The sequence below is a fragment of the Felis catus genome, chromosome F1 (genome assembly GCF_018350175.1).
Source record: "Felis catus isolate Fca126 chromosome F1, F.catus_Fca126_mat1.0, whole genome shotgun sequence".
NCBI classification, from domain to species: Eukaryota; Metazoa; Chordata; class Mammalia; order Carnivora; family Felidae; genus Felis; species Felis catus.
In genome coordinates, this window is record NC_058384.1 from 20114666 (window position 1) to 20136777 (window position 22112).

Here is a 22112-nt window from a genome sequence, read left to right on the forward strand (position 1 = left end):
ATTTACCCACCTGCTGAAACTAAGATTAGGGTTTCTCTCCTAATCTTTGGGAGACTGATAATATTTTGATGGGGTGATTTTTTTTTTCTTTAAACACAGATGAGCCTGCTTTCCTTTAGATTGCCATATTTTGGGGGTGTTTTGGCCCTTTTTCCCCCCCTTGTTTTTTTTTTTTTTTTTTTATATAAGTGTATATAGTCAACAATCTTTGGTTCCAAAATATTGGTTCTAAGGCATTTTTGCCCCAGAGACTCAAAAGTACAATGAAAGCAGTCTCCTTATTGGGAAGCTTTCCTGGAGTAACTCTGAGCTGGAATGAGTCTAGGAGCTTGTGTCCTCTGTTTGTTTCCATGTGTTATGTTTCCGGCATCCCCTCCGGCCACATCTCCCTTCCCGTATTCAAACGACCCCTCAGTCTGAGCTTCTGGCTGCTTTTTCTCCTCTTGCTGTTGCGTCCTCACTTTGTTGGTGACTATAAACTGCCACCATGTATCGTTTTAATTTTGAGCACAACGTGAATTCTTTCCAAGTGTGACTGGTGTGCCCTCTTTGGGGGCCGAGCTCCGTAGAGCACACAGCACTTCTCCTCTGTGAAATGAAACCTCTGGTGCTTCTTTCTTTGCCACCTAATTTCCTTGTTTTAATTTTGGCCCAAAGCACTGAATACCTTAAGGCGGCTTGACACCCTGTTGCACCGTCTGCAGTAACACATGGTGTCGTTTTCACATCGTCCCAGTGTCCCGAGGGATTATTAATAACCAGTCCTGCTGTGCTGAAAGGAAAAAACGAGAGAAAATGAACACAGACCCATTGGGCTCGGGGAAGCTGAACCTGAGTCGTGTGCAGAAAGAGGCAGAGACGTTCCATTTGTCTGGGAAGCATCATGCGTACCGCTGTTTGATAGAAAGTACTAGAACAGTCATTGAGTGGAGTATCACGCCGTGATGTCCTGCATGTAGCCCGAATAAAGCCCCGATTCGTGTGTTGCAGGAAAAACGGATCGTGTCCCTGGATTCGGCCAACACCCGACTGATGAGCGCACTGACCCAAGTGAAGGAGCGATACAGTGTGCAGGTCCGCAATGGCATCTCCCCCACCAACCCCACCAAGCTTTCCATCACGGAGAATGGTGAATTCAAAAACAGCAGCTGCTGACGGGCTCTGTGAATAGACAGACTGTGGGAGGAGACAGAAGGCAATCTCCCCGCTCTCCTGTCCCCAGTCCGTTCCCCAACCCCACCAGGTTTACAGAATGTTGCTACTTCAAAACAGCAGAGTGGCGAGAAACTCTTGAATGAAGAAGGAACCTTGTCTTTCAGGGCAGAAGGCTAAGCCTTCCAAGGTCGACGCTTTCCCCCCATGTCTCTTGTGTACATAGGGAATTTAGTTCTGGGCCATGTACAGAAAATACCACTGTAATATACCAAAAGGAAGTTAATAATGTAGATTACCTTTTTAATTATTACTATTTTTATTATTGTTTTCCTCTTGTTGAAAGCACTGCAGTTGTTAGAGGAGGAAAAAGTAGGAACGATGTGTGAGTGAGAAATGAGCCCAGGGGCTCAGTAGGTAGAGACCGAGTGTCTATCTGATAGACATAGGGTATCGTCAGAATGGATTTTTCAGGGATTCCCCTGCCAGTCTCAAAACCCCACCCTGGCCCCCTTGTCCTGTAGGAGAACATGCAAATACCAAGAACCAAACAAAACAATTTATCCCGTTGGCCAACCCAAGACTGGTTCCGGACGGACGGCTAATCTGATTTGGGAATGCGCTGTCTCGGAAAACACAGATAAGAGCTGTGGCATCAAAACCGGACTTTGGGAGTGATTTCTATTGAACTCCTGTTGATGTTTATTTCCTTCTGCCTAGAGCAGATGGGAATTTTCCATTTTAGATAGGGGGCTTTTTTTTAACCCCAGTTGTAATAAAGGGTGTTCTTTTTTTCCTCTTTAGAGTTTACAGAACTATAAATATTCGTGTCTCTGCATCCCGTCTCCATCTGCACCACCCACTGCCCTCTCCTCCCCGTGGTGGGAGCAGTCATCACAACAGGGTTTACTCTCCCCGGAGAGGTTGTCCCAATATGCTGTGTCCATAAGCCATCCAAAAGAAACACCCTTTCTTCCACACAGAAAAGGGCTAATCATACCATAGCAGGAATCTCTGACTATTTCCTATTAAAAAACAAAAACGAAAAAACAGCTTTTCTATTTGTAACTTCATTTTTGTTCGGGATGAAGATTTTATCCATTGTACTAGCAAATCTCTGGGCAGGGTAATTTTATCTCAGTCGTTAGCTCTTAAATGGCTTCTTCTAATTCCCTCACTGAAATTTGGAAAGGAAATCCAGACCCAAAGCATCGCCCTCTCACACAAGTCAGGATAACTCCTATACAATAAGAAAACGAGAAACGCAAGGACCGCGCGCTCCAGCTGTTCTCCCGTCTTCTTCGTAGATGTGGCAATAATGACTCTGTTGTACCGATTTGTCATCCTTGGCTTCACTGTGGGACAGAAACCGTCGTGGAAGCTCATTTACTTCCCTTTTTTCCCGAGGTGTGAAATGTCATCTTGAATGCAAACCTGATTATCAGAAGTATGGAATGTGACGTCTTAAAACGGACATTATGTATACAAATATATATACATATATACTCACACATATGTACATATAACTGCACAAATAGGAAAGTTCATGCCTTCTCCGCTGTCAGATATAATGTAAAAGGGTTTTTGAATCTCTTTAAGCAAGATCTAAGCAGTTCTTTATACTGAGAAAGCAACATTTCCCAAATAAGTTAATGATGTTTGTTTCAAATTATGAACTATAAGGAAATTTTTAAAAAGGAAAAAAGGAGAGGAAGATTAAAAAAACAAAAGACGTGAGGGAGCCATATGCATGGAGTGAGTCTTTCTACATAACAGAATATCATAAGGAAACAAGAGAACGTGTATCGTGTCCTCTCTTGGGTGAAGCCCAGACTCCACGTCTGTGAATAGCCTCCCTTTCACGGTGCCCCAAGGCTCGCATCCCGACCTCTTGAGCACGGCCCCCGGGGCCCAGGCGGATCTCTGTGCTGGAGCTTGCGTCTCAGCAGCCTCCCCACGCAACCCCCCTCCCCCCTCCCGCCCCCAACCCACAGCCTTCTAAAACACTTCTAAAACACTTCCCTTCACAATCGTCCCGTTTCTGCTGGTCAGAGATGGAAGGCAGGCTGCTCATGCGCTTATCTGATCTGCGGTTTTCATGTCCCCACACTTTGGCACCTGGTTATCTTCTCGACCCCTGATAGTTATTTTATATAGTCTCACCTCCTCCCTCTAAGCCTAGGGCAGGCACACTGTGGTCAAAATCACTTATTTTCATAGGAAAAAAAAAAAATCTCACTAACTCTGAAGACGTACCCTTTGTTGGCAGGAGGGATGTAAACGTAGGTGGCCTTGTTCATGGCTATTCTCAGCTCTAGCCGTGTTTCATCCTTTCTTTATAAAAGCCTTCGACTGTGCTGCAGAAAGCCTGGTAAAAGAATTGTCAGTTTCAGTGGCCTTAAGTATGTAACTTGGGTGATGTCTTGCATTGAGGTGTGGAAGCTCTGAAGTGTTGGTTAAGGCTTACGGAGGGCGGATAAGCTTACCTGTACTGGAGGGCTGGGGGCGACACAGAAAACTCAGATGTGGTTTTGATGGTGCATATTTCTTGTTGGCATTGTGGGAGCTCCTTAGAGGGCTGCCTGCTTGGGAAGATTAAATGCCCAAAGCGTTTGGAAAAATTATGCAGCCCCCTATTGCCAGGTTATCTTGAATGAAGAGAAAAAGAGTAAGAAACAAAAGTTGGAAGTCAGCTAGAAGTTCAGATTTATTACCAGATGTGAAGTTTCAGATTATCCTTTGAGCCTATTCCTATCCAAATATTTTTCTGAGTATTTCTTCTGAGAAGCTGCAATCTGTGGAACTTATTCTGAAAGAAAGAGCTTCTACGTAGGTATGGATGACGGCAGCAAATAGCAGATCATTTTTACGGAGGTATTGCTTCATCGGCTTTGCTTCGGCCCGAATAACTACATACCTCTGCTCTACTGGGAGGAGGGCGTGGGTGGAGTGAGATAGCAGTGTCTTCCACTCTGCCTTCCACCCCCACGTCACCACATTGCAGGGTGCGGCGTGGACCATGGCTGAATGGAATTTGGAGTTCAGGTGACGTGCTTGCCAAGTGCTTGTCTAGCTGACAGCCGGACTTGGCTATTAACAAGGACAGTGTGGGTTTAGGAATTAAGGAAAGAGCTTTCACACTCCCTTTTTACGTCCCTGGAGCAACAGGCTCCCTGGGCCGAAGCAGCAGAGTTACATTCCCATCAAGTCACCGTATACCCCACGTCTCCACATGCCCCACGTCTCCGCAATGTACCCCACGGCCCCAGGAGATGACACCTAGGTAACTACAACAAACACTTGAGCACTCACTGTGGTCCAGGCACTCTCACCAAGGTACCGTTGGAGCCTGGGGCAGCCTGTTGGTAAGGAAAATGTGGAAAAATGAGCTAATCAGGCTGCTCTAGGCTTTTGTTGTTTTCACTCAGTATTGAGTTGGTCCTGAGTAGCTTTCTCTGGATGGCTTCCACCTTTCCCCGTGATGGTGTTGGACAGGGAAAGAAAAAGCAGGAGTCTCTGACTGGTGTACGACCTTGAGAATTAGCTGGACTTTAGAAGTAAAGCTTTCCAGATCTTAGTCGGCCTCAGCCTTTGTTTACGGATCTGTGGTTCTTTCGGCCCCTGGCTCTCACTGTGGCCTCAGAGGTACCCCAGGTTGGGAGCAGTTCTTCTTTGGAAGTCCCAGAGAAAGACAGTGGCCATCAAATGAGTTTGCGTTAGTATTTGCTTTGCTTTCCATCTAGGTTAAGTTCTAGTCATGTTCAGTTTGGAGTTCCTGAGAAAGCTGGTCGTGGGACTGAACTTGGGGAAGGAACCCTCTTTAGGATTGCCCAAGTCCCATGTGACCTTGAGCCCAGACTAGACTTGTCACTGGGCCTGGCCCAGCGGTTCCCGAGCCCGTGCCACAGCTTCAGTGCGTCGTCAGATACGCCCATGGGGGCCACCTCCTCCTACGGAGGGTGGAAACCAAAGGGACTTACTTCTCCATTCCCCTTCCCCTTCTCAAGTCCGGTGTGAGATCTCCTGCTTGCCCCAGCGGTAAAGAGCTGCCTTCCCACCCCCTACCCAAGGGCCAAGAATTTGGGATACTTTGTTTTCATCAATGTGTCAGTTGAAAGAACCTATTTTACTAGTCTTTTAAAAGCAAGATAAGTTGGGTGCTGAATTTTTAAGTAGAATCTCTTTCCGTGTCTGAGTGAGTGTTATTAGTTTTAGAAGCATCCTCTTGTCGTGACCCAATTATGAATGCTCTTGAGTTTAGCAAGGACAAAAGCGATGAAATTTGCATGAGATAGAATAAATATCTTATGAAGAGTGAAAGAGCGTGAGGAACACACATGATGCAGAAGGGGACTCGTGTATAGCAGCCTTTCGGTAGCCCAAAGGTTCAAGGGAACAGAACTGATATCCTTTGCCTGATCTTAAAATACACGGATAAGAAAGGCAATCTCTGTAGACAACACACACACCCCCAACCCAAAACACACAATTCCTAGGGCTTCCATTTTCTGAATGTTAATCACTTACGGAGCAGTGATTCTCAGAATTTCTTGAGCTTTGTAGATTTTCTGCTCTCATTTGTTACACGTTATAACCGTGGTTCGTTCCTCTTTAAAATGTACGGTATGTGTTATGTGTGTACGTGAGTTCAACTGACTTGAAATTGATCTGGTTTGACGTAGATATCGTCATTCATACCACGGGGAGGGATGGAAAGGAAGTTCAATGTCACTGATCGATCTGAGAGTAGGATCCAGAAAGAAGCAGCTTTGGTTCCTAATCAGTTTATCTTCAGGTATTTGAGGAACCAACCCGGCAAGACTTGGCAAATCTGGTGTCACCCCAGGAAAGCAAAGTGGTCATTTGCCCCTATCTCAGCATGCATCGTAATTTCCTATTCATTTCCTATTTTTCATTCAGATGCTCTCATACTTCACTAGGAAATGATTTGGTTTGGGACCTAGAGCCAGATTTATCTGTTGTTGTAGAAAGATTTCCACAGAAGCTGTGTTTTGGGGGCCTCCATCGTCTGTGGGAGGGAGTACAAAGGTTTACGTCTAAATATTGTACTTAGGTCACTTCTAAACTCCCCAGGGAAAATTCTAAATTCCCAGTTCACCAAAAGGTTGAGTGCTAATTGACTCAATGACCACCATCCTGCAGAAAAGTTTTCTGAGATAAATATTAAAGGTTGAGTTTTGACTGGTGCTTAGATATTTCCTAGTTGCATTAAAACTAACTCGAGCAGACGGCACAGCACACTGACCTGAATCACACCTGTGAGTTTTACCTTCTAAATCTGATTTTGTTCTTCATCTCCAGGGCCTTAATAAGAATGTGTTAATGCACATGACTATTTTACAATGATAGCTCTAAATAATTTATTTTTTATTTCAAGAAAGAGAAATACACCTTAGAAAAACAAAACCCAAGATTTTATTTTACTTTTAAAGCCATATTTTTGTGCCGGTAGCACTTAGATTATTCCATACGTGAGATCCATATCTGCATTTCATTACCTGGGTTTGTTCTAAAGAAGATTTATTTTTGTTCTGTGAATACTTTTTGATGGTTCTTGTACATGTACAGATATAGATACGTTTGAGGTCTTTTATTGCTATTCCTACAAAGAATACAAATAAACTTTAACTTTAAACATTTCAGACTAAAGTTGCCACTGTATTTGACATGTTACCACCTTACTTCGAGCATGTATCTGGATGATTAGAACACCTGGCGAAAAACCAGAAAGGACGTGCTTACGGGAACATTCTTCTGAAGTTCTGGCTTAGCATTGAGGACAACGTGTTGGAGAACTTCCCACCGGACAGGCAAAGAGTGTTCGGACGGAGGAGGACAAACCCACCATTAATGTGTCGTATTGCGAGGATGCCCTCGGGGAGCTCCTCACTCCGGGCAGCCTGAGGTCTCTGTAACAGCTCGGGTGGCTAGTGAAGAAAGTGCCCTCCGCTTCTCCGGAAGTGTGGCCTCCCTCAGCTTCTCAGCCACCACTGTCCTCTCTTTCTTCTCCGGGGAGATGAATGCGGTTTGTTTCAGGACTGGTGTTGTTTCGTTGGGGTTTGGGTTCCTGTTTGCTTGTCATCCTCAAGGTTACTGTTCCCAGACGCCTCCATCTTCCTCTGCTTACCTCCTGCACCCTATAAAATCCAGGGAGGCCAGTTTTTCCTCACAGGTGTAGCTGTGTAGTCAGTCACCCCTTCGCATATCCGCAGTTATGTCTGAGCGCCTGGAACAAACATCTGTTCTCATCTGTTAGCATCATAGACCACAAGTCACTCAAAATCCAGACAAGATGGTGTGAGAAGCCTCCGGGTCTGCCGACACGGGCTGTTTTTTGTTCACTTCAAAGCCAACCCATTTCAATCTGAATTGCTCGTGACCTAATGTAAGCTTTAAGACTTCTCGGATCTGAAACATCAGAGAGAAACTGCCGTTGCTGTCTTGTGACCTCCCGGCCTAAACTGCCCACCGCTATGCTCTTTGTGACCAGCCATACCCTTTCTTTTTCTTACCTACGCCCCCCGCCCCCCACCAGTCTCTGTGAAGGATCGCACCTACCCCAACGGGAAAGTACACGAATCAACTGTGTTAGGACACGAGGACGCCCGCCTCCACCACCACTGCCCACCCCCTCCAAGGGGGGGTGCGGAGAGTCTGATGACAAACGGGGCTGAAACAAATGACTTACCGGTGCTTCTCAGTCCCATTTATCAGAATCACTACTGAACTTTGAAATCAGAAAAGAGGCCTCTTGAGCTCCACCACCGACCAGGTCACTGATCTCTCTAGGGACTGGGGCTGGGCTTCCCCGCCCGCTCCTCCAGGCAGTAACGTCAGCTGGGGTTAACAACCACTAATGCATATTGAGCCCTGAGCACTGGGTGCGTCTGTTACAATGTCTCTCTGTCCCCGTCCCTGGAATGGGGACAAGCTGGCTGCAGGTGTGTTTCCTTGCCTTCTGTTTGCAATTTAAAATGCGGCTCAAACTAACGCTATATCCTCTACCTTCCGACACACACATGGTTGCCACCATTTCCACCCTTTAAAGCTGTGAGGCAGAAATTGTCCCCATTAGTAGAGAACAGATACATTCCAACAGAGGTGGCCAGATCCCCGTTTTGACCCCAATTTTCCCATTATTGGCTTTAATTTTCCAGAGAAGGAAGATGGTTTCCGGTTTGGTTCCCTCCCACACCCAAAAAAAAGAGTCCTTGACTTTTGGAAACCCAGTACTCGGCACTGCGGTCTTACTGAACTTCTAACATAACGATCCGATGTCCAATTGCATCATTTGCACCGTTTGCACCTGTTCCTTCTTTCAACAGCGAAATGCACGGAGAGCTCGCTCATTCCTCCCCAGGGCCCCGGACGGGCCTGTGCACGCGCGCAGGCACGTACGCACGCACGCAAACGCACATGTACGCACGCGCGCGCTCACCACCGTTCTTTCTAGAAACGAGTTTGTGAGGTTTTCGAATGAGTTGCCAGGTGCTATTTCTTTGGCCTGTGAGTAAACTGCAGTGAGCTACCAGATAAATGCCAGTCTCTTTTCTTGTCACATCAGGATTTGGTTAGATGACCTGTAAGGAACTCTCTAACTCTGACATCTTAACGATCATTCTCTGGTATAATTGAAAAACGTGCTTCAAGCTTTTGCTGCAGTATTTAGGAACACTTCTTCCTCTTCACAATGTCCCATCTCATAATACTTTAAAAGAACAGAGGACTGGGCAGGGTGGGGAGCCTGGAACAAATGTATATTCGGATGAGCAACAGTGATGCTGGTAATAATAGCTAATGTTTGTGTTTATTGAGCACTTACTACGTGCTAATTTGCTAAGCACTTTATCTGGAATATTTCACTTAATACCAACCATATGAATTAGGTTTCATTGGCCCTAATTCGTGAGAAAACTGATATTCAGAAAGATTAAATTACTTGCCCCAGGTCGCACAACCAACAAGTAGAAAGCCAGACCCCAATACAGGTCCTTCCGATTACGCTGTCTTCATTTAAAACAAACAAACAGCTCAAGAAACATGTTACAGAGAGAAGAAAAAGATCTGAAAAAGTCTCAGCACAGGCACCAACCTGTCACCATGAGCCAGCGTGGGAACAGCAGTGGGAACAGAGGAGCTCATGTTCCCAAGCTTTTTCTCCAGGTTTATTGGTTTTGACGGTGTCGCCTTGCATTGTCAAGCCATCTGACCAAAAGCAGGGGTGGTCTGAAGTCTCACCTCACTCAAAAATTGGTCTTTCACATCTTCTGGGTCCAGGAGAGCTGGGATGGTAAAATCTGCTTTCAGGATTCCAAAGACCTGCCCTGAAAAAGAAAGGGCTGCCTGGTTCAGAGAAAATTAGCCTATTGTCGTCAGACGCTTGAAGTTCTCAACAGGACTGCCCACCGGACACCACAGATGCTGCACAGAGATTTAGGATTTCAAAAAGGAAGAGGAAAGAAACTGCTGGGCTGGAGGATGCTCAGCCACAGTTAGGACTAACCAGCCAGTGGCCGCGGCCAGGCAGTCCTCCCCTTCTCTGTCTCTCCTGTATTTCCCCCCTTCCTTTTAACAAATCCATTAAGCAGATACTCCGCACCGCGCTGGAAATTCTCACCTACCCCTGGGCCCACATTTTAAAGGCCAACGCTACCCCGGAAAGCTCTGAGTAGGTTCTCTGAGCCAATAAACATGCTCAGCCTTGGGCCACGAGCCGCTGTCATCTTCCCGGGAACTACATGCAGCCTCGTGACAGGGCTGCCCTGTATCTGTAGAGCATTTTATAGTTTATGACGCACCACTGCATAGATACCTCATCGTTGGCTCGCAACAACCCCGTGATGTAGGCAGGGTAGTTTTTACTACACCTCTTCTGCAGCTGAGGAAGAGGAGGTTCTGAAGGGAGGATACTTGCTCCCCGAGCTTTAACAGTAGTCAGGTCGCTAACTCCAGGCTCCTCGTCCTTGTTCCTTTTGTTCCGGTTCCCTTCCCTGCACTTGATGCTGTCTCACGAAGAGATCTCGGGTGCCCTGTGCTAAGGAGCGGCCGTCCGGATTTAACTGCTCCGCTGTTCGGAGCGGGTCCTTGGTGACCAGAGGCAGTTACCTGATGCTGGCGCCGGAGTTTTGCCTTTAGACTCTGGGTGTTCGGGTGAGCTCACGCGTTGGGCCTGAGTGGCGGCGGCTGTCTCTCTCACGGCACTGCCACTTCCTTCAGTGGTCACAGCTATAGGAGGGGGAAATAAAGGAGCCATTGCAAATACGGCCGGGAGCAGGGTGGTCTGAGATTGGTGGCTGCCCCTGAGCTAGAAGACGGGCACGGAGAGCCACCGACCGCTCTGCACACAGCCGCTGCAGAGACCGACCGTCCTGGCCAGACCTTGACCCGCCCCCACAGGCTCACGCACCCAGCCCCTGCGTTGTTACCCATCGTCCCCCAGAGAGCGTCCCTGACAGCAGGACTTGTGGGGCCTGGGCAGTATTACGAGGACTCTTCCCAGGGGCAGATGTTTTCTTTCACACCCCAGGGGCCCGATGCCCTTATGGCTCTGCCGGCTTCCCGGAGCCCCCACCGTTGGCAGTCAGGGACCCCTAACGTCGCCATCAAGAAGCAGCACTTCAGACTCAACGTATTCCAAAACCAAGCTCAGCCTCCCCCCAACAACCTCCTCTCCCCTATGTGGCTGCCCGTCTCCTGAGGCCCAGAGACCCCAGGGTCCTCAGCTGCTCTCTGACTCCCTCTCCTGTCCAGTCACCAAAACCCTGTCGGTGCCTTGCAAAGGTCTTTTTTGTTGTTGTTTTTTTTTTTCCAAATATGGAACGGTCATATTGTTTTTGTGGTATATTACTGTAAAATATTTAAACAAAAGTATCCCCTCCCCTGACCCAGGGGCAACCACTGTTAACAGTTTGCTATAGAATATTCTTCACACACTTGGGTTTTATAATTTGAATGCATAGAGATCTACCTTACTCTCTTTAAACGCTGCATAGTATTTCATTGAATGTACCGTAACTTACTTAACCCATCTGCTTTCAATGGACATTAGATTGCCTCCACTTCTCACTGTAATAATGCTGCAATAAAAGAGCCCTGTGTGTGGAGGACGCATATGTAAGTGTGCACCTCGTACTATTATTTCTTAATTCCCCAAAACAGGGCTTCTGAGAGGGTATTTCCATCTCAGAACAGACACGCCGCCAGAAGGGCCGCTCCAGTCTGCTCTCCCATCCAGTGCCTAGGATCGCTGATTTTTCCACTTTCCCATCAACACTTTCACCCCTTGCAATCTTTGCCCGGCTGGTAAGTAAAAAAGTCGTTTTAAAAATTCATCTCGCTTTTAGTTTGGATTTCTGTGATTCAGTGAACAAAGCTGAGCTTTTTTTTTTTTTTTAATAGTTTACTCTTCTTTATTTATTTATTTTTTTATTATTTTATTTTTTTGGGACAGAGAGAGACAGAGCATGAATGGGGGAGGGGCAGAGAGAGAGGGAGACACAGAATCGGAAACAGGCTCCAGGCTCCGAGCCATCAGCCCAGAGCCCGACGCGGGGCTCGAACTCCCGGACCGCGAGATCGTGACCTGGCTGAAGTCGGACGCTTAACCGACTGCGCCACCCAGGCGCCCCAGCTGAGCTTTTTTAAAAAATGTGTTTGCATCTGTATTTCTTCAGTTAACATCACTTGCAAACAGCCTAAAACCAATTCCCTCGCGCCCCTCCTCACGCTGCTGGCCCCACACGTGCCCTTCCTGCCCCTCCTCTCCTGGTCGGCCTCCTGTCCAAATGCCCTCTCCTTTCCCCGCCCGAAGCACTGCACATTCCTCTGGTGAAATGAATCACTTTGTACAATCCAGACACACAGAGTGGGAGAAACACGCATAGTCTCATCACCCGACTGTAACCACTGTCAACATTTCTACACATTTCCGTCCAGTCTTTTTTGCTAAGCACAGGTGGGGGTTTCCCTTCCGTGTGCCGTTGAGTGCACTACATGTATAATGTTGAACCGCGCTTTGTCCCTTTCACGCCCTGTCACGACAAGCATTGTCCCCTGTCATTATAGCCACCTTGCTTCTATCAACTACGGCTCTGAGCGTTTTGCTCGCTTGCTGAAAACCTCCGATGCCTCCACCTGCCGCAAGGTCAAGTCCTTCAGAATTTGTCCCTCTTTCCCTCTTCCTTTGTCACTCCCTCCCCAAATACGTGACCTACGCTCTGGTCACATCAGACTGCTTTCACTCCCAAACCACACGTTTTCACACCTACCCGTTTTTGCTGTGCTGTTCCCTCTGCCAGGAAGAATGTTCTAGTGTTTGCTGCCTAAAATCCTCCATGAACTTTTTGTCCAATTACCGCCACCTTTCCAGGCAAAATGAATGAGTCACTTTCCTGCCAAGGCGCTCAGGTCACACTTCTGGCTCAGCACTTATCAGACTGTTGTCTCTATTAGTCCCTATTAGACTAAGCTCTTTTAAAAACAGGAAACAGGTCCTGCTTTCCTTGGTATCCTCAGTTCAATGCCTTGTTCAAAACCAGTACTCAGGAAGTGACTGTTGAATTCAATCATCCACCAACGTGTAAATCACTGTTCAAGGCCTGGGAAAGATACAAAGAGGCACAAGACAGCCCCTGCCCTGTGAGATTCCACAATCTCAATAATTCATAATCTGATCATTCATAATCATTTATAATTAATAAAATGAGAACGAGGCCAGCCCCGTCTGTCGAGTAAGGACAGAGGCGGGAGATGGAATGAATCACTACACATCTCACTAGTGAATTGAGATTAGAGTAGTATAACTGCCATTTATTGAGCATCTGTCAGATGCCAGGCACTGAACCATAGCTCATGACACTGGTATTTTTCTTGATTTTAAAGATGAGAAAAAATGAAGTTCTGAGAAGTTAGGAAACTTGCCTAAGGCCACGCTGTCAGTAGTAGGGTCAACATTCCAACCCTTGGCTATCAGACTCCTACAGCCCAAATAGCCTGTTTCTCCCCTGGATTCGCGCCCCCCACCCCCCGCCCCTTAAATCATTACCCAGTGAGGCTGAGCAGGTGCCCTGGCTCTGGCTGCACCCGTAGAGTGGACAGGAATGCAGCCAGGGCAGGGAGACTGTGGCCCAGCACACGACCCCGCCTTCAACCTCCTGGCCTGTAGCCTGGGCATGGGGCCTCAGGCTCTGTCACCGCAGAGGAGCAGCCGGGCGCCGGGGCCTGGCTGGTGTGGCGTCCCCAACCCGCGGCGACTCGGGCGGGCACCTGTTTGACTTAGCCGTCTCCCAGGCGTCCTCCCCGCGTGCGGCCGGCTGGGGGCTGCCCGCTTCCGGGAGCGCGGTGAGCGGAACGTCCCCAGGCGCTCTCTTCTGTCCCCGTGAAGCTCCCTGGAAGCCGGGAGCCGCTGTCTGGGGCCGACCTGGGGGAACGGAGGATGGAGCCGGGCACGGGGCCCGCTGCTGCCTCCCGCGGAGTCGCGGACTTGCCTTCGGTAACGGGGACCTCCGGGGACGCGTGGACGGTGGCAGGGCTCGAAGTGGCGGCCAGAGCGGGCCCGGCTCCCTGCCCCCCCCCCGGGGGATAGACAGCGTCCCCGGACGGCGAGCCGCTCTCGGCGGGGAGGCCCGGGCCGTGGGGCCAAGGTCGCGCGCCCTGGACAGTTACCAGCAGGGTCCCGGCCCCTTCCTCGCGGGGTAAGGAGTCCCCGGGGCGCGCAGGCTGCGCCGGAGGCCGCGGGGCAGCCGTCCCCCTGGCTGGGGAGCCGCGGGGCTCTCGGGAGCGGGGCGCGCGGGGGTCGCACTCGGCGGGCCCGGGGCTGACTCGCTGCGGGAGCCGCGCCGGGCGCTGGTCCCGGCGGCAGGAGAGAAGGCTCGCGAGGGGCGCCCCGCGCCCGGGATCCCCACCAGGCCCGGGCCGTGGGACAAGGACCCCGACGGGTGGCGTCCAGCGGCCGAAGCGGGGCGCGCGGGGCGCTCGGCTCCCGGGGCCCTGCGGCGGCCCTGCGGTTCTTCCACGCCTGGCCCTGCACTCCCAGTGCCGACCGGGCTGAGCCCGGCCTGGGGCGGCCAGACAGGGGCCAGGTTAGACCTTACGTGGGAAGCAGAGGACAGGATGGTACCCAGTTTCTCTACCGAATCTGACCACAGGCCCAGGCCCTGGCGCTGTTGCCGTCAGGGTGAGGGCCACGTTCCTTCGCAGCTCACAGGGAGTTCTCCTTGTAGGATCAGGGTGTCCCCGCTCAACGCTAAGCACCGCACCCCACCTGCAGCTCCTACCTGCACTCCCCCCGCTCCCTTTTGCAAGCTAATTCCTTCTCGTGGTCCAAAACACAAACAGAATCACTTCCTCCAGAAAATCCAGATGATTACAGGAACTGAGACACTCCCCCCCATGTCCCCATTATGCCTGTGCCTATACACACAACACCAACTATCAACACCTTGGGCTCCTCGAGAGCAGCCCCTGATTTTTCTTTGTGTCCCCAGAATAAATAAAGCTCTGTGCAACTATCAGCAAGTTCCCTAACTTCTCTGTGTCCTCAGAAAAAGCAAGAATACCTTTGTCAGATAGAGGAATCTGCAACAAAGCCAGGAGAACCGTGATTCTGCCCTCAACTACCCTCCTTAGCTTCAGAACTCTTGGGAAGCAAAATCAGGTAATAGCTGTGAAGATGTTTCAGGAATTTAAACATGCTGTAGGAGGGCAATCATCACTGTGTTTCCCAACACGTCCCCACACATAGTCCCAACAACTCATCTGGAATCTTTTCTGCACCCAGAGGAGCCCAGAATCACAACGGATTCGACAGGCACCTCTCTTGTGGTTCCCCCTCTGGATGCTAAACCTCAAAGGCCTCTCCGATGACTTCTCAGGAGCACCGCCCAGAGTCTTCCCCTCCGTCTCCCAGGCTGGCCCTCATCACCTCACTGGGGGTGCCACACAGCTTCTCCTGAGCCTCCCGCCCTGGAACTGCGAGTTAGTGGCCCAGGTCAAAGAGGGAGGTTGATGGCAACTGAGTCCCCCTTCTCCAACCCCAGCTGGCCCTGCAGGGGATGGGGGTGGGCTGGAAAATCCTCTTCTGGGCGGATCCCATGGGGCATGCAGGTGACCTCTCCAGCTCTCAGACCCCGAGACCTTGGGACCCAGCCAAGGACAGGTCCAAAGCACCCACACAGAACCAAAAACAGACACGTACTTGGCCTGCGCATTGTCTCCACGGCCACTTCTGAGGAGGGAGGGTGAAAGGATGACTGGAGAGCTGTGGGCTCCCGGTGCCCAACGGAAGGGTCTGTGAGTAAGGAAGGAGAGTGGTGAGGACAGGGCCGACCTGGCACAGAGTGCCCCCTAAGGCCTGCCGGCAGCCCCACCGGCTGCCCGTCTCAGCCAGCTCAGTGTGCATGCGTGCATGTGCGTGTGCCGGCTGCGGGCGGGGGCTTGCCGGGTCTTTAATCCTCAGAGGAGCCCTGCAAGGGAGGGACCATCATTCTTCCTCGGTAGATAAGGATCCCCATTCTCATCAAATCCAAACCACCAAAAGAAACAGCCAAGAACAGGCAGATCCACAGAAAGTGCATTAGCGGCTGTGGGGCTGAGGGTGAGGGAGAATAGGGAGTGACTGCTCGAGGACAAGGAGTTCCTTTCGGGGTGACAAAAATGTCCTAAAATTAGTGCTGACGCCTGGACACCCCTGTGACTACTAATAGCCACTGAGTTAGACACTTAAGAAGGGTGATTTTTAAGGTAGGTGGACTATATCCCGTAAAGCTGTTACAAAAAGTAAAGAAGACTGGAAAGGAAGAAGGGAGGGGAGAGGGAGGGAAGAAGGCAGGAAAGAAAGAAAAAAAAAAAAAAAGAAGAAAAGGATAAGGCAGGACACACCTGTTGCCGAGGATACACTCTACACAAGATCCAGAATAGCCAGGCAGGCCTCTGGTTCACGTGCACTTAGAGTTCAACAACAGTGACAACCGCTAACATCTGCTGGGCGCCTACTCTGTGCCAGGGTCTCTGCTAGGTTTGTTCTATACATTCTCATTCAGTCTCCGAAGCCATGTGTTAAACATATTTTCCAAGAGACGAAAAGGAGGCTCAGAGATGCCACGCGCCTTATTTCTAGCAAATGGTAAAGCCCGTGTGAGATTCCCAAGTCCATGCTTTGAACCCCTGCATTGCCCGAAAACTAATCACCGTTGCTAACTGCTAATGCCCTGAGGCTCGATGGGCTCCACTCCTTCTTTCAAGCTCCCTCAGAAGCTCCTCTTACTCTCAGGGTCTAGAGGTTCTTCCTTGGGTCCAACCTCAGCGTCTCCTGCTGCTCAATAAACCCATGTCCCATCCCGTTCTATCCTTGGTAAGCCCAGGGCCCGTGGGGACAGACTGTCACACACCATAGAAGCAGATGAAGGGTCTCAGGGAAGAGCAGGCCAACGAATACACTCGGGGGGAGTAGCGCGCGTAGGTGCGGAGCCCCGCGCACAGTCCCGTCCCCAGCTCGGGCACTTGAAGCCAGGTGGGGATGCTGGCACCCAGGTTGCTCGACCAGCTCAGAGACCCAGAGGTCGCGTTGAAGTAGAGCCCGATCCAGGCCTCGGTCTCACTCGTGATGGACTTCAAGGCCTCCTTGCCCGCCTCGTCGGTCACCATCTGCAGGTCGGCCAGGTCCGTGTGGTGGCTGTGGCAATACCGCAGGGCCTCCGGCCAGGTCATTTCTTGGTCGAATCGCATGAAGGTCTGTCGGCCAATCTGGACCACAGCTGGGGGCAAAAAACAGGGAGACCGCAGGCCTGAGGTCCTGGATCTCTGACAGACCAAGCCTCACTGCTCCCCTGGGACAGAGCTCGGATCTGACTCGGGCCCTTGTCCCGGTCCCTGGGTGTTGGATTTGAGGAAACCCACCATTTTACAGGCAGACTAAACACCACATTGGGAGAATGGATGGGCTATCATGGCAGCAGCCGAGAGAATGCAAATTAGGAAAGGCGGGGATGAAGAGCCCTGCTGGTGGCTAAAGTCCTTACGAGCTAAGTCTGAGTTTCCATTTCTTCATCTGTGCAATGGGCACAATAGCACCTAGACTAATTTAAAGGCCTCAACGAAACCATGTACGCAACTGGTTTCGCACCGTGCGTGCAAATAATTAGCACTTGATTAAAAGGTAGTGACACTTTATGGGGAGGTGAGGAGGAAAATGGGACAATCCTCCTTTAGAGGCAGCCTCATCTGTGATTTGCAGCAGCTCTAACTATGGCGCTGGCTCTCAGGAGGCTCCAGGGCTAAGGCAGGAGAGAGAGAGGGGGTGATATCCATCATATCTGGAGAGCCAGGGAAAAGACAGAGCGTGCCCACCCCAGTGGGCCCGACTTCCAGCGGGGCTCAGACAGCCCGGGATGCCGGCCTCCCATAGCCCGCACCCTCCCTCCCCCGTCTCTGCCGGAGGCTGGCCTGGGCCGACCCCCCACGACCGCCCCTCGCCAGGCCTGTCTCATCTGTAGCACACAAGCCCGCGCATCTGATTCTAAACAGTGGGACTGGGAAAGGATGTGGTGCCAGATCCTGAGGGACTGATTCCAGAGACCCGATGAAGGAAACACCTCTATTTGCAGAACAGAGAGCCACATCCTCAGATTCAAATAGGGCCTCCCAATCTCTCTGACACATCCTGGTTCACCTAAGCCCGGCAAGATTTGCCTGATGTTTCCCTCATTCTCCCTATCTAAACTGATTTTTTAAAGCTGTCCTCTATGCAGCGAGGACTCCCCAGCCCCGAGCTATGCATGTGGCAGACGTCATCTTTTTAAATCCTCATTATCATCCTGAGAGGTAGATGCTATCAACCTCATCATACAGGTGGGAAAGCGGGGGCCCGTGTTGGTGATGATGTGCCCAAACTCATGCCGTATTAAACGGCAAGATGAGATTCAGACGAGGTCCACCTTGGACGTCCGGCCATCTTCACTCTACAGCTCCGTATTTCGTAGCGTGCGGAAAACCGGCTCCATAAAGCAGAGGGAGTGGGGAGTGTATTCCCTTTGTCATGGATTCTTTACACCCGATGTGAAGAAAATTTAAAAAAAATATACAGCAGGGGGCACCTGGGTGGCTCTGTTGGTTAAGCATCCGACTCTTAGTTTCAGCTCAGGTCGTGATCTCGAGTTTCATGAGTTCCAGCCCTGCGTCGGGCTCTGATGGTGTGGAACCTGCTTGGGATTCTCTCTCTCCCTCTCTCTCTCTCCCTGCCCCTCCCCTGCTCGCTCTCTCTGTCTCTCTCAAAATCAATCAATAAACTTAAAAAAACAATTAAAAACAGAAGATTCCAGGGCAGGAATATCAGAAGGGAAGTCCCCCTCACCCACCGCAGAAGCGGGGGCCTCACCAGAGCTGAGATGCAGCCTGGGCCATTAACGGCCCCTCTCTGGTTGGAGACCTTGAGCAAGTCACTTCCCTGTCTGGGTTCCTCTGAATAATAAAACCGGACTGATTCTCTCCATGGGGTTCAGCCCGGGGACAGCAAAGCCAGAGGATCCCTCAGCCAGGCAAGGGTAGGGAGGAGCAGAGGGGACACAGGTGGCATGACCCTGCCCGCCAGCCCAGGTGGACAAGTCAGAGGGCAGGCAGAGCTCTCAGGTGCATACCTGGCTTTGGAGAGGAGGTTGGGCTGAGAGCGGGCTCTGTGGGGGTGCGGTGCCCCACAGCAGGGTCTGGAAAACAGAAACAGAGCATGCGTCACGGGGAGGGAACCTCTGCAGGCACGGAGAACCAAGCGGAAGCCAGGAGATGCCTTGGGCTCCAGGGTAAACAGCTTTCTCCATCCCTGTGACATTTATTCAAGAAATATATACAGGGCAAGAAATATATACAGGACGAGAAAGAGGGAGATTGAGAGACAGAGAAAGCCCCTATTTTGTGGCAGACACTGTTCTGGGCCCGGGGAAAACAGCAGAAATTAGACAAACAGGATCCTGGCCTTTGAAGAGAATATGAAGGAGCCAGCCTTGCAAAGTCGTAGAAGGAGATCCCCAGGCAGAGCGAAGGCCAAGCCCCTAAGTGGGAAAGGGCAGCGTGTGTCTGAGGAGCAGGGCGCCAGTGTGGCCAGGGGCAGGGAGAGGAGATGAGGCCAAAAAGGTCAGGCAGGGCCTGGTCGGCCTCAAAAGGGACGTGACCCTAAGTGCTAAGCCACCTATTGAATGTGTTGGAGCAGAGTGACCTGGTTTGTATTTTTTAAGAGCTCATTCTGTGTTGAGAACTGACTGTGGGGGCAGGGCAGACCCTCCCACCCCCCACCTCCCCCCACCAAAGACCAGGGTGGAGGACTTGTGGAGTCAGGACGTGCCTCAGTGGAGCCCAAGGACACCAGAGGGAGGAGGGGAGAGCCTGCGCCCAGGGCCCTTTCTTTGAGGGGCTCCCACCCCTGCACATCCAGCACTCCTGACCGTCTCTACTGGCCTGGGAATCTGAAGGTCAAGCCTCGCCCCCGTGGGCTGTATTTCCAGGCCCCATGACAGGCGCCGGAGTCGCGGAAAACAGGGGAGGTGTCCAGCTGTGCTCCGTGCCCCTGTTTGAGGGGTTTGGGTGACACAGAGTTGGGCTGGGCTTCGGCTGACACAGAAAAGCAGAAGCTTTTGACCAGAAAAGTGCCATCTGGTCTGTAACTATCCCCCTGTGTGATTCCCCCCAGGACGGTGGCATGGGCAGAGAGGGACCAGCAGGGGCAGGATGGGGCCAAGATGGGGTCAGGACGGGGCCCTTGAGCACCGCCGATTTCCTGCAGGGATGTCCGAAGGGGTTGGTTCCCATCCACTACTCTCCCTGCCACCATGAGAGGAAAAACCGGACCTGTGCTCTGTGGGAAGAGCAACGCTGAATTCTGCTGCCTTTGCTGCGCAGACGCAAGCGGATCCCCCACCCGCTTTTCCTTTTTCCTCCCTTTCTTTTTCCTCTTCTCCCAAATCCCTAACCGGCAGGAGGGGACAGCCCAGATTTCACCTTCTCTCCACGCTGATTGCCACCTGCTTCTCTGACGGAGTCGGAGGAACGAGGGACAGAGGAGATAGAAACCAAGGCTGCAGAGACGCGTGTAGCGGCGGGGTTAAGAGAACAGCGGGTCGTCCTCGTCCTGGGAAGGACGTGAGAGGGCCCGCCCCCCACCCCACCCCACCCCACCCCCCACCTGCTCGGGAGAAGCCACCCCGGAGGAAGAGCGGGCGCAGGACCGGACTCGAACACACGAACACACACCGTAGTAGCAGATGAAGGGCTTCTGCGCGGTGCACGAGGCGGCCCCGAGGTTGGGGAAGACGGATACGGAATACAGAGTGGCGCAGACGCCCTCGGCGAACACCGGCATTGAGCTCCACACCGGCGCCGTGAAGGTGGAGCCGCTGGACCAGCTCAGGCCGCGCACGCGCACGTCGAAGAAGAGGCCGATCCACGCCTCGGTGCTGCTCGTGAGGGAGTAGAGGGAGCTCATGCTGCTCACGCTGTTCATGCTCTGCAGGTCGGCCAGGTCCGTGTGGTGCCGCCGGCAGTACCGCAGGGCCTCAGACCAGCTCAGCGTCGCCTCCACCCTCGAGAACGTCTTGCCACTGTTCAGCAGCTGCAGGGCTGGGACAGGAGAGGCCGGTGGCGCATGGCTGCCCCCAACCCACCCCTGGTCCCCAAAGAGCTTCCGGCCTCAGCACAGGGAGCCTCCCAGGCCTCTTTCCCCCCGCCCCCCGCTCCACCCCTTACCGCGGGCTCTTCCCTCCCACACAGCTGTGCCTCTGGGCCTTTGCACAAGCTGCGCTCTGGGCCTGGAAGGACTGGCCACTCCCCACCCCCTGCTCCCCCCAGTCCCTCGTTCTCCAGGGTCCTTCTCTCCCCACTTGCCTTTGCCCAAGTAACTGCTCAGCCCTCTGCCCCATCCTCTACACCCTTCCCATTTGCTCAGTGCTCCTTTGTTAGTGCTTAGTAACAATATCCCGTGTTGACTGAGCCCTCACGGCTCGGTGTGCCTGCAGCTCATGGAATCTTTCCAGTAACTCCCCAGGAGGGACATCACCATGCCTGTTTTGCAAATGAGGAAACCCAGTCACAGAGAGTTAAGGGACTTGACCAAGGCCACCCAGCGGGAAGGGACAGAGCCAGGACACAAGGACCATGGGAGGAGTTTCCAGGGCCAGGCCCTGAATCATAGCAGAAAACCACCCTGTTGTAGGCAGGGCTCAGAACAAGGGCTGCACATGAAAACCACCTGGGAGTTTTCCGAATACACTGATGTGCAGGCCCACCCCACAACAAGGATCTGCATTTGCTGGGCTGGCATCAGAATTTTGTAAAACCCCCAGGGTAAGGACCTTTTTGTTTGTCTGTCTCCACCACCAGGTGCAAGCAACTTGGGAGCAAAGAATGAGCTTTATTCATTCATCCTTATATCCCCAGTGTCCAGCACATCAGAAGGAAATGAATGGAGGGAGGGAGGGAGGGAGGGAGGGAGGAAGGAAGGAAGGAAGGAAGGAAGGAAGGAAGGAAGGAAGGAAGGAAAGAAGGAAAAGGGGGGAAGAAACAAGAAAGGGAGGGAGGAAGGAGGGAGGAAGGAAGGAAAAGAGGGAAGAAGGAAGAGAGGGAAAGGGAGGGAGGGAGGAAGAGAGGAAGGAAGGAAGGAAGGCAGGGAAAGGGGGGAAGAAACAAGGAAGGAAGGAAGGGAAGGGGGGAAGGAAGGAAGAGAGGGAGGGAGGGAGAAGGAAGGAAAAGATGAAGGGAGGGGGGAGGAAGGAAGAGAGGAAGGAAGGAAGGGAAGGTGAGGGGGAAAGAAACAAGAAAGGAAGGAAGGGAGGAAGGAAGGGAGGGAGGGAGAGGAGGGAAGAAGGAAGGAAGGAAGGAAGGAACTAATGAGCAGGTCACACATCTCCCAAGAGCCAACCCGAAGCCCCGAGATCTCAATGTTGGCTTCCTTCCTTCCTGAC

At 51.6% G+C, this 22112-nt stretch overlaps 2 protein-coding genes across 15 annotated transcripts in view; one reads left to right on the forward strand and one right to left on the reverse strand.

Moving 5' to 3' along the window:
* Positions 1–11285, forward strand: part of RASAL2 (RAS protein activator like 2) — a 362968-nt gene extending 351683 nt beyond the window's left edge. For 6 of the 14 annotated variants that reach the window (XM_045048593.1, XM_045048587.1, XM_045048588.1 and 3 more), the window contains 2 exons: positions 991–1074; positions 1957–6810. In XM_045048593.1, coding sequence (XP_044904528.1) covers positions 991–1074; positions 1957–2157 — 285 coding nt within the window. In that variant the 3' untranslated portion in view covers positions 2158–6810. The other 8 variants (XM_003999225.6, XM_003999226.6, XM_019821682.3 and 5 more) reach the window with 4 other exon arrangements.
* Positions 6569–21071, reverse strand: CLEC20A (C-type lectin domain containing 20A). The gene is made up of 8 exons (XM_045049278.1): positions 20921–21071; positions 20407–20841; positions 18804–18869; positions 16560–16925; positions 15368–15460; positions 10279–10398; positions 9412–9497; positions 6569–7581 (listed from the first exon to the last, which is right to left on the reverse strand). Exons 1-8 carry the CDS (start codon positions 21069–21071, stop codon positions 7450–7452), a joined length of 1449 nt encoding a protein of 482 aa, XP_044905213.1. The 3' UTR covers positions 6569–7449.
* Between the last annotated feature and the right edge of the window lie 1041 nt (positions 21072–22112).

What these genes read in the sequence shown, in the direction of transcription:
- CLEC20A (XM_045049278.1), bottom strand. Translation starts at nt 21,071, where the DNA reads ATGGGGCAGAGGGCTGAGCAGTTACTTGGGCAAAGGCAAGTGGGGAGA. An exon ending in GCCCTTCATCTGCTACTACG is followed by an intron (nt 18,870 to 20,406) that starts GTGTGTGTTCGT and finishes TCTGTTTTCCAG; the next exon opens with ACCCTGCTGTGGGGCACCGC. An exon ending in AACCTCCTCTCCAAAGCCAG is followed by an intron (nt 16,926 to 18,803) that starts GTATGCACCTGA and finishes TTTTGCCCCCAG; the next exon opens with CTGTGGTCCAGATTGGCCGA.